We start from the raw sequence: 12,825 nt of genomic DNA, 5'->3' as shown, positions 1-12,825 counted from the left end.
AATACTCGTCGGTAAACTTAATGATTGATTAAATTATTTACTCGGATGAAAGTGATTAATGGGTTATTTACATGTGATTAACGGGTCATGAAAGCAATAAAACATGGATGAGACGGAATATTACTAATTATTTACATGAATGAATGACTGATTAGTGACATGGGTGAACGAAATAGACTAAACATGATGAATTGACGACAAATTAATGATGAATATGACAATAAACAGATGAAAATATATCAAAGGATCGAATTCCAGAAACTCAATATGAACAAATTAAATTTCTACAACCCGGATTGAATTCAATGACGAAAACCCGCAAATATGAGATTACTTGGGATTCAAGCCGAATTTAATGATGAATTAAACATGTTAACGGTGAATAATATACATGTGAAATATTATACTATTGTAACGAGGAATTAACAAAAAACAACGGAAGCAAATAAGAGAGAACGAATTACAGAGGACGAAGGAAGAAGAAAGGAAGCAGGAACTGCGGCAGCCTCACGAAGAGGCGCAGCAGGTGCTGCGCTCCTTCGAAGAGGCGCAGCAGTTGCTGCGTCCTTTCTCGACGGTTATCTTCTGGAAATCCGTAAAAAGAAGTTTTGAACATGGTTTTAGAAATCGGTTTTAATGAGGTATTTTCGACGTAAATCTTACATTAATGATTACAAAAAGGTAAATACAATAAATAAATAAGGATTATACACCCTCAGACTTACATGTTTACGAAACGAGAAGGACTAAGATATCGATTAGTGATGCTCGACGCGAATGCAAAGAAAGTGCCCTCGTAAGAGGAAAACGATTAATTAATTAAGTTGATTGATTGTGGAGTTGGTCAAATTGGTCGGTCATGCAAACGAGGCTGGTACTCAGAAGGATCCGAGCTTACGTGGTCGAATGTTCAAGCACGTAGACGCCAAAAAATAAGAACAAAGGTCTAGAATGCAAAGGGAGAAGAGAAGGGCGGACACTCGCGTGAGAAATATGAGGAGCGAAGGCTCCTATTTATACTAATCACGTGAAGGAATTAGGGTTTCGGAGACTCTTTGGAAGTGAATCTCGGAAAGATATGAAAAAGATACGAGAATTACGCGAGAAAGGACTGGGAAGAGGCGCGGCGAGCCCACCGCGTCTCTTGGAAGAGCGCGCAAAGACTGCTGCGTCTGTTCCCAAGTGGTTTCCTCCTGCGGAAGAAAGATTTCCGTGTTTAAGTTATGGTAGGACGGAATAATTTGGTTTTCCTTAATATCTTATGTGAATATTTCGGGAAATTGTTTACCAAAGGATGAAAATTATGAAATATGGAATAGAAATATCCGAACATTCCAAACATTCGACTCGGGATTTAACGGTTATCAGAAAATGGAGACGGTTTTAGGCCCGGACTCCAAATGTACTCTAATTACTGTCAAAACGACCGTATCGGCACGTAGATGACAACTAAGAGGTAGTCATTAATATTTGAGCAATCACTTGACGATAATCTTACGAATTGTCACAAATCGTTCCGCGTACCAAACATGCGGCCCAATCATCACCGGGTGGTTTGCGAGAGGTGCAGAAATGAGGTATCTACATTATGATGGAATAACATAATCTAATATAGGGTCATTATTATGTTGTTATAAAGCGCATATTGACCTTATAACCAGGAAACATATACAAACAGTATACGACACATCTAGAAGAATGATTTACAAACAATTAAAAATACTATTTACCCCTATATTCTTTTTTCTTTTATTTTTAATAGGAAAAATTAGAATTATTGATTCTTACTCCTTATCCTTTATTAAGAACAACCCATATTAATAAGGATTAGTTAACTTTAAAAAAAACAACCAAAATTGAAACCTTATCAACTTCAATCACCAATTTAAAAAAGAACAAATTACTACGGGTATATTAAGCATGAATAATGGCCGTGTTAAGCCTATTTTTAGTTGGTATTTGATTTGATTGTAATATTTTATTCTAATTGTAATATTTTATTCGGTGGATGCAATCTTTAGTCAATAAATTAAAAGTTATAATTTTAAAGTCGGCCCATCATATTTGTCAATCAATTGAGCGGGAAAATTGTGAGCAAGTCTTATTCTTTTAGTTTAGTGGGGAAGCGAATCGACCCGTATTAGCGAATTGTGTTATTTGTAATACACTTAACGTATCGTATATGCTAAATAGAGCGAATCGCGAATTTGTATTGAGCGTATTACGTATATGGTAACCTTGCGCTAAACTTATTTGCTATTTGGAGAACCTTTTTATTTTGAGGCATACTGGAAGTTTGAAATTTTGATGCAAAATATTTTATGTTTCTCGGACTCATAAATTTGATAGCGCATTTGTAGGGCTGAGCAAAATAAACCGAACTGAATTTTTAAACCAAAACCGAACTGATAACCGAATTAAGAAACCCGATCGTACCCGAACCGGTTTTTTTTTTGGGGGGAAAATCCGGTTCGGTTTCGGGTCCTAAAAAACCAAAACCGGGTACCGGTTTTAAACCGTATTTCTTTTTTTTTGAAAAAAAAAATAAGAAAATGACTTAAAAAAAATAAAGGCGTGTGATTTGGTTGAATTAATGGGGATGCATGAAGATTTATGTACGAATTTAAGAGTTACGATGGAGAGGTGGGTTGAAAAACGTCAATTTGGGGGTAAAAAAAGTTAAAACCGGTTTATAGATTCGGATCCGAGTAACCGGTTTTCGGTTTCGGTTTAACACGTTGCTAAAAAACCGGTTATCCGGTTTAAAACCGGAGCGGCTTCGGTTTGGGAAAAATCTGTTTTTGAAAATCGGTAACTGAACCGATTTTCAAATCCGGTTCGGTTAACCGGTTTTGCTCACCCCTACGCATTTGTGCAACTTCAAGTGTAATGTTTACCGTTGTTCTTATATTTTGGATTAAGTTTTATCCATTTAGCTGAAGTGATTTGGATTTTTCATGAAAATTTTCAAGTTAATGAATTTCGCATCCTAGATTTTTTATGAAGAGAATATATAAAAAAGCACAAAATAACAATAATAATATCACATTTTTATATTGGACATTAAAACATGTTAGCTTGTATAGTTGTATAAGATATAAAGATTAAAAAAGAGCGAAGTTGACACGTTTCATTTATATAATCAATTGGTTTTTGTACTTAGCTTTAATCAAACTCAGTTTCAAATACTTTCAATGTCAAAATTTATTTATACATCATTGCCAATTTTTGTACGTTATTTAAAATGGCCTTGGTATCCTATAAGATTTTGGAAATTTTATTTGTATTAATTATACTCTTTGTTTATACTCTATAATCTATATTATACTTTCTACAAACACTATAATGTTTGGAGCCAGGACTTTTTCGTGTATAAAATATAGATATCTTTTGAATATTTTATTTGTGGCAAAGATTGCGCCTATAGTTATGGAAATTCTATTATTATTAAATAAGGTAGTATTAATATAAAATATTAATGTTTGGGGTCCACCGAGTTTCTTGTTTTACCGAAAAAATTATACTTACACGTTGAATTTTCCGTTGGCCCACTAATGTATTGAATTGTAGTGAATTAAGATGACAAAAAAAATAGGCTCGGGAAAAACATTTGAGTTTTCTTATTCTTTTAGTTATAGGGGATGTATTATCATCCGATATGTATATTTATTTCAATGTTGTAATCCATTGTCTTTGTCACTTGAAGAAAAGCAGAAAACGCAAAGGCAAAAATTGAGTAACAAGCAGCTGGAAAAGGGGCCCATATGGCCTCAACATTTACATAGTAACAGAATAACAGAAGCCTTTACTAGAAGAATGACTCAAAAAAGCAACATTTATACACCTTCTCCCTCATTCAAGAGCCGCACATAAAATAATACAGCTCTTAAATGTAGTTGTTAAATAACAAAAAAGAAAAGAAAAAAAAAATCCTGCCCTCGTATTCACATTGATTCAAAAGAACTCAATTCTCAAGCCTTAAGCCAATCAATTTCTCACATAAAAAACCTAGTACTACTAAACTCAAGCTCAGTCCTTATTTTGTCAAAACTACTTGCAAGATGATTTCTTTACTTACAAAATGGATTTCACTTCGACTACGTTTATCTACAATGGGACGATAAGATAACTCTTCATCTCTGTCTGAGAATTACCAAAACTCTTCTCAAGCTAATCTTGTTCTTCTCCCTAATGTGTTATACCTTGCAGGCTTGCCTTAAGGCTATATGTACCTTTTTTTTTTCCTGGGGTGGTGGTTGTGGTTTTAAGCAAGACCGGGGATGCTGCAATTATGGCGATCCCTGTCCAAGCAATCAAAACCTTCAACCCTGACTGCCGGGTAGTTTCCAAAATTTGGTCTAACACATCCTCCTTTCCTTACTGAAGTGTTTGGGGAGGATGCAGACCCGAGAGTTGTGGGGATTGGTGATGGCAGTGGTGAAAAAGGAGGAATTAGTTGTTTATCCACCTTGAATCGAGCATCCTGAATTATAGGGTTAGAGACTCTACTTGGTGGCGACCCACTGAAAAATGGGGGAGACGAAGCTACTTGTGTGTTTGCCCTCTCATTACCTTGACCACCCTGTCACAAAACAATGCATCATTCATGCCAGTTAGAAGCCATCCATCAAACCCATTAAAACAAGGAGTATAATATTGTCTCCTTCCACATCAAGCCAACATCCACAAACCAAATCAGCTCTTAAAAATTAATTTCTCCCAATTGAAAGACAAATCAGTCACTTTCAAAATATTTTTGAAAGCGTAAAAAGGGTAATAGTCCAATATGTCTAAAACAAATCCTGTAGACCGAGCGGCCAATGTTTGACACAATCAAATTGATAAAGCAATACATCCTTTCTGTAAATCAAGAAAATACAAATTTAAGTTTTAGGTCCACCAGCATACTTTCTTTCTTAATTTTCATACCATTAAAATTATCGTTCAATAAAATGGATTGACGAGTGACAAGTATGTGGTTTGGCCACATAAAACTTGCCCTTTGATCTCATAAAAAGGGTGTTGCCACAAACTCTCTCATCTCATTCTGAATAATTCTATGACTGTGACGATTAGATTAAATTCCGCCCACCCAATACAAATACAAGACCTTAATAATCCAAAATAATTTGCCCCAACGCTAGTTACGGGGTCGGATTTTACGAGTTTTACAAACTCATCTTCAATGTCAACTGAAAACTAATGGAATAGGACCACAAGCAGTAAACTATGAAAGGAGCTTTAACCAAATTGGGACATGCCTAAATAACTCTACAAAAACTTGGAAGAGTCGGTTTCTCACCAAATTATTGAGAGACCAACTTTCCTATTTTCTTATGTGTTTTTCGTAACCCTCTACTATTGATCAGGGCTTAAATTGACTTTTTCATTTGGTGCATAAAACATGAACACAAATTCTCATTTGTGACGGCGATATCCGTCACAAACTTGTGATGCCCATGGAGAGGTGAGTGGGAAGCACATGGGGGGTGTCCCACCTTGTCCCCTCTCCCCTTTTTGTGAGAGGTCACAAGCTGGTGACGGGATTAGCCCATCATAAGCAAGACTAGCTGATGAACATGAATACAAACTTAGTTTCACCCTTGAACTATACAAGGAGCAAGTCCCACCTAACCACTACCAGCTCAAGTCGACAACCACAAAAAAAAATACATGATTTCTACCAAACTAAATAACATCAATAATAGATCCAATCAGAATTCCATCACCATTAAAATAGGGTAATGATAGACCTTGCCACAGGGGATCAGATCATAACTAGGGATGTCAATTTCACCCGCACCCGATCAAAAACCGATCCACCCGATTTTAAAAGGCGGATGAAAACACGACTTAAATGGATGATGGATGGATGACGGATGTAATGGATGACGGATGACGGATGGGTTGGATGAAGAAATTCCACCCGTCATCCATCCATCACCCGATTTAATTACTTTTTATTTAATTTTTTTAACATATAATACATTATTAATATATAAAATATTCAAAATTTTCTACTTTTAAAATATATATTTTGTGAAACTACCCATTAAAAAGTTAAACTAAAATAATTATCTATCATTATTTTTGTATAGAATAAAAAAATCATCAATTTTTGTAACTTGAAACATATAAATACACAACACCCGTTTATCACCCGATCCACCCGTTTCATCCATGGATGATGGATGGATGGATGATGGATGATGGATGACGGATGATATGTTTCACGGATGACGGACGGGTTGGATGAGATTTTAAAGGGACGGATGGATGACGGATGAGGCTTCACCCGACCCGAACCCGATCCATTGACATCCCTAATCATAACAATAATAGAGTGGCGGACTAAGTAGTGCCGGAGTAGGCCCGTGGCATAATAAGCATGGGCAGTAACCATATGACATGCCTTATTAGATATTGAACATTATACTTAACAGAAACGAGTAAACGGAAAATCAAAATCAGGGTAATACCTTACTGAGCATGATATCCAATAGCTCAGAGCCAGCTCTTGCATCATATACTTCAGCTTGATGCCTGTACCACCCAAATAATCCAAACTTTACCCACATAATCGTATAGTATACCCCCTCAATTCAGAAATATCTTCCATTTTCATGTTTATACAAGTCAAAAGCACAGTTTCGAATTACCAATAGTCGTGTTTTAATCCGTTTTCACCTTGAACCAATATAATACTCTTTTCATCCCAATTATGTTGTTCCTAACTATTCTATAGTAATTTAGTCTATCCCCAATTAATTATCACCTTTCTAAATATCGTACCTAAAAAGTTATTCAAATTACTCAAATCATTTTTTTAACTTCTATTAAAATACCCCTCGCAATGAATAAAAAAGTAAAACAAACAATCGGGATGGAGGCGGTTAGGCGGTAAGTAACTACTCACTCTTCGTCCTATTTATATCATTCATCCCAAATTAATTTACAATTAAATAAGAAAAATAGTTACCCGAGATGCCAACGGAGAGGCCGGGAAGGGTCAGTGACGGAAGAGTTGAGGCCGACACGGCGAGGTTTCGGACAAACCGCCGAACTTCTACACTCATAAATACTATTATTACTACGTGATGACGCCGATGTTACGACGCCGTTTTGCTGAATCCCACAGTAAGTATAGCTCATTTTCCTCAAGATAAACTATCCCACAGTAAGTATGTACTTCCGTTATATTTACACCAACCAAATATCATCAATAATTTTAACCTGCATAATTACCAGATCCAAAATCAGATGTTAAACAACACTAAATCTATTCTTAGAGCATGTTTGGCCCTGATCCTTAAAAATAAGTTTTTGTTTTTCAGGCTTAATTTTCTAAAAGTGTTTTTTAAAAGCAGAAACATCAAATTGTTGTTTCTATTTCTATGGGCAAAAACATGGATTTTTAGTTTTTGAGAAATTTTTGTTTAACTTTTAGAAAATATTGTGTTTGGCCAAAAAGTGTTTTTAAATGTAAAAACACTTTTACAAACTAGGCCAAACACACACTAATAACAATAAAACGCATAAAATTAATTTGTTTTTTATATACATAATTTAATTTCGAGAGTTACATTTATTTTTACAGTTTACTCTGTCCAAATATAAATTCAATCCGTTTTTTCTTGTCCAAACACAAAAAGTCAAAGTTAGGAAATTAATTTCGTCTCAATCATTTGTCTACCATTTATATTAAACGCAAACGTACATAAACAAATAATTGGGACGGAGATAAAATTAAATTAGAAGGGGTACCTGGCCAACCTGGGGAACAGAAGTAAGAAGGGGAAGATAGTGAAGAAGAAAAGGAAAGGGTAGAAAACGAAGAAGGTAATGAAGAGAGGAAAGATGGGAGGAGAAGAGAGCGTAAATAAGGGATATTGGTTTTGGTTATATAGAGGGGACTGTAGACCCATCATGTGATGCTGTGAGACCTGACCTTGAGATGTAAGATTGGGTAGAGATTTTCTTACTGTTATTTTAATGTTACAATAGGTCTTGGTATAGACGGATGGGGCGTATTGACGGATAAAGAATTCTAATAAAATGGGTAGGGGGACAAGGTGGGGCACCTCCCATGTGTTTCACACTTTATGGCAAATGGGTATTTTGTGAGGAGAAATGATATCCGTCTATATGTATAGACGGATAATATCCGTCTATGAATTTGTGTTAATGTTATTGTAAGAAGTTGTTTGTTGGTTTGGCCTATAGGGTTTGGACATGTTTGTGGTATCAGAGAAAGTTGAGGAAAGAGTCGAGCCGTGTTATATTACCCAAAATCTCATTCAAGACGGCGATATCTGTCACAAGCTTATAATGTATACCATTTTCTCTCACAAAATACCCATAAAAGATAAGTGGGGAAGCACATGGGGTGCCCCACCTTGTCCCCTCTCCCTTTTTGTGAGAGGTCTTCAGCTTGTAACGGAATTAGCCCGTCACAAGCAAGACGCTTTGGTTATATTATTTGAGTCTTGGGAATTGCGACTTTCCCTCTCTCTTCAACTTGTGCCTTCCCAAAAATGAGCTTGATATTTTGCGTAGTTTATTAACGATTTTTTTTCCTTAAGAGTATAATATCTCTTTCTATGACTTTCAAATCTCCTAAAACTACAAATTTATAAAGATTTTCATTTTCTTTCTTTATTTATTATTTCTTTATAATAACTTGTGAGCACACATTCTCTCCATCATTTACATCCGCATGTTAGGTGTTGTTTGGCCGTTTTTTTTTTTCGCGAAAGTGGTAAACAACCCCTTTAAGTTTACTTCTACGTGAGATTAAGCCCCTTAAGTTTGATTTGGAGTAACAACCCCCTTAACTTTGCTATAAAGTGAAATCAAGCCCCTTTTATTTTTCCGGCCAAAATCTCACCGGATTTTTCAATTTCTCATATCGGTGTACATATTAGGTATAAATTTCACTCCTTATTACTCCCTCCGTACCACACCAAAGGTAACGTAGAGAAAAGTGGAGTATTTAAGAACAAGTGGAAAAAGTAAGGGGTAAAGAGGGAAAAAATAGGTGGGGTATGTAATTGTGGGTTGATAGGTGGGGTATGTAATGGCATTTTGTGTAAATATCAAATAGGTATAAACATAACTTGGTAATGTTGTGGGCCAAATAAGGAATGTTACCTTTGGTGTGGTACGTCCGTTTATAGTAAGTGTTACCTTTGGTCTGGTACGGAGGGAGTACTTTATATATGTAGATGTACCGCAATATTTATAGCGTCTTAAAAAAACACATGATCATACTCTTGATATTAATAATCAAAATACCGACTAAAATGCGTGAATGAAGAATAATTATGAATTCCAGTAATTGCGCACACTCAATAGTCGTACAATATATTTTTCCCTACCAACACCCTTGAATGATGCGAAGAATAATAGCTGCATCTTCAACAATTTAATTTGTAATTTTGGAGGGGAAGACCAATTTGGCAAACCATGGATTTGATCTTAGATTACCGGGCAAACAACTCGACAGTTTTTGAGAGTCATCATCACCGCCCTTACTTGATGATAGGAGCACACAAATAAAAAAGTAAACGTATCCGAGAGAAATTTATACCTAATATGTACACCGATATGAGAAATTGGTGAGAATTTGAAAAATCCGGTGAGATTTTGACCGGAAAAATAAAAAGGGCTTGATTTCACTTTATAGCAAAGTTACTCCAAATCAAACTTAAGGGGCTTATTAAGGGGGTTGTTTACCACTTTCGCGCCTTTTCGTGTAAAATAACTTTTCATTTTTAAAAGTAGTTTTTCAGAAGTTACTTTTTGGAAAAAATTTACTTGTTTGTCCATACTTTTGTAAAAGCGATTTCTTATATAATTTTTATGTTTGGCCTAACTACTTCCATCCAATTTTTTTTTCTTTTTTTATTAACCATGTTATTTGTAGATTCATCATTTGAATAAAAATCAACGTTTAAAATGTTTATGTAATCACTCGTCAATTATACTAAAACTATATAATTACCCTTCAATTTACTCCGTATAATTTTACACACCCTTATTAAATAAAAATTTTATACACCCTGTACTTTGATGGTGTATGTGAGAGGAAAGAAGCAAATATTGTAGAGAGAAGAGAAAAAGTGAAGGTACTACATATATAAAGAAGTAATGGTTTCCAGAAGAAAAAAAAGCGCATAAGTAATAAATTTTTGGCACTTTTATATGAAAAGTAGAAGTAGAAAATACCTACTTCTACTTTTGGAAGTAAATTATGGGCCTGTTTGGCCAAGCTTCCTAAGTGCTTTTTTAATTGTAAAAGGAGAAGTTGGGCCAAACACTACAATTTAGGGAGATAAAAAACTACTTTTCAAAAGTCAAAAGCTTAAAAAAAGCCACTAGAAACAGAAGCACCAAATTGGTACTTCTGCTTCAACTTCTCACGAAAACTCTTTGAATTACGGCGCCAATACAATGCTTTTTTTACCGCCATCATTTTATCAACAAACCCACGTTCCTTCTATTCTCCCGTTCTATACTCTCCGTCTTTGAACTTTAAAAATTTTCTTTGATTGTCATATCAAGCAATATGCTATCAGGTAATTATCTAATTCTTTCATCGTTTTAGATTAATTTGTAAGAGGATGATGATGATCTCATGTGTGCATGTATGTATGCTGTAAACCACACAAATCAAAAGATGATAAAAGGTGTGCATGTATGTATGTCTAATGTGTGCATGTTTGTATGTAACTTGTATTTTTGAGAAAACTGATTTTTTATGTTTCATACCCGAATATCATCAAGTATGCATCCATAATTTCCATCAAGTATGCAACTCTACCAAAATCGTGATTCTTTTAACATAAGTTTTCTTATTCAAAAGATGATATTATTAATAATGTTAGTTAAAATGAAACTAAAAAAAACTAAAAAGCTGGAAAATTGGGAGTAGGCCAAACACATCAATTTGTCAATAAACTATTTTTTCAAAAGTTAGGCCAAACAAACACAGCTTTTTCAAAAAGTAGTTTATGAAAAAACTCCTTCTAAGAAGTAAAAGCTCTTTCACATAAACTTGGCCAAACAGCACCTATGAGTTGTTGACTTTTTAAAAGTAGCTTTAAAACTCCATAATTTAGGGTGTTTGGCCTAGTTACTACTTTTTCAGTTATAGAAACACTTTTAAAGCTTGACCAAACAGCACCTTAGTAAACCACTAAATTTTTGTCCAAAACAAATGTGGAAAATTTTAGAGAATAAAAGAGAGTATACAATAATGATTTAATTTAAGAAAATATCACATGCAGTTGAAGTAAATTATTAGTGAAATAGAGTGTACATAAAATTAGGGTCGTTCACTCAGTGGTCCGGACCAAAGACCAGACCGGACCTAATTTTATTTGATCCGGTCCACGGTCCACCTATTTTCTCTACTTTGGTCTTCGGTCCGGTTATGGACCAACCCGAATGGACCGCGGACCTGACCATGGACCGAACTTATATAAGAAAAGAATCTTTAAAATTGGAATTTTATTGATTTTATTTTCTAACTTTGTTTACACGTAATATAAGATGTGTAATTATGTACTTAAATCTAGTAAAAATAAAATGTTGCTTATTTTGATCGTTACGAACTTTTCAAGTTCTAATTTTATATGCTAGGCATGTACATGACAATCATATTTGGTCCACTTTGGTCCATTTGGTCCAATCCGGTCCGGTCCACGCGTTTTTCTGGTCCAAATCGGACCAGACCAATATTAATATGGTCCGGTCTTCGGTCCACCTTTTAACCCTTATTTGGTCTTCGGTCCAAAGAGTTTGGTCCGGTCCGGTCCGATCCCGGACCAATGAACACCCCCACATAAAATCAGAATATCTGAAGTGGTAAGACAATACACACCATTTGACACCAATTAGTGTGGTACTTCCTCCATTCAACTCCACTCTATCACTTTCCTTTTTCACATTTGTCAACGCGTGTTTTACGCGCTAAATATCGTTAGCTACGTATTTGCAAAAATTATAAAAGTTAGATATTTTTAATGTACTCGTAAAGACGAATCAAATAAGATCCCACATGAATATATTTCCAATTACGTATCGAGAGAAAATCAAAATTGAATACACAATTGTGAATAGTGTACAAAAGTGAAATATGTAGAGTGGAGTTGAATGGAGGAAGTATATTCTATTCTTAACATTAGTTTTGGTGGCGGTTACGCCCGAGCTACCTGCATTTACCATCTGAATTTTATATTGTATGAAATTGAATTGAATTGGCTTCCCTTGTTCAAACAATTATCATCAATGATATATGTTCTCTTTATCGGTTAAAAAAGATGGTTCGTTGACCAACTGTTCTGTTAGGAATATCGGTGATATTAGAATATCTTACCATATATGAGTCTTAGAATATTATACCATATTATTGATTGTGTTCACACCATATATTGTAACTATATAAGCCAATTGGCCATTATCAATAAAATCAACCTTTCCCCTCATACGATCTTATCATGGTATCAGGGATTTCTAATTAAAATTTAACCTAAACCTAAAAATTACCAAACACGAAAATCATTAACTCAGCCACCATGCCTCCTAAGGAAGACGAGACCGTGCTCGAATTTCCAAAAATCGACCCCTCCAACCCTTACTACCTCGGTTCCCAAGATGGTCTGGGTGCGAAAATATCAAATATTATGCTTCGTCGTGTCAATTACCATGACTGGCAACATTCCATGACGATGTCTCTCAAAGCAAGACGCAAGTTTGGCTTCGTCGATGGTTCGATTAAAAAACCAACAGGAAAATTCGACCTTGCTAATTGGGAGGCCGTTA

General features: G+C 35.1%; 1 protein-coding gene across 1 annotated transcript; it reads right to left on the bottom strand.

Moving 5' to 3' along the window:
- Positions 1 to 3,784: 3,784 nt before the first annotated feature.
- Positions 3,785 to 8,155, bottom strand: LOC141623416 (uncharacterized). The gene is made up of 4 exons (XM_074439523.1): positions 7,765 to 8,155; positions 6,980 to 7,233; positions 6,480 to 6,543; positions 3,785 to 4,582 (listed from the first exon to the last, which is right to left on the bottom strand). The coding sequence occupies exons 2-4, from the start codon at positions 7,150 to 7,152 to the stop codon at positions 4,265 to 4,267; spliced, it is 555 nt and encodes a 184-aa protein (XP_074295624.1). The 5' UTR covers positions 7,153 to 7,233; positions 7,765 to 8,155; the 3' UTR covers positions 3,785 to 4,264.
- Positions 8,156 to 12,825: the final 4,670 nt, after the last annotated feature.

This window comes from Silene latifolia, chromosome X, assembly GCF_048544455.1.
Source record: "Silene latifolia isolate original U9 population chromosome X, ASM4854445v1, whole genome shotgun sequence".
NCBI lineage: Eukaryota > Viridiplantae > Streptophyta > Magnoliopsida > Caryophyllales > Caryophyllaceae > Silene > Silene latifolia.
The sequence above is the reverse complement of the archived record's forward strand: the minus strand, read 5'-3'. Positions and strand labels throughout refer to the sequence as shown.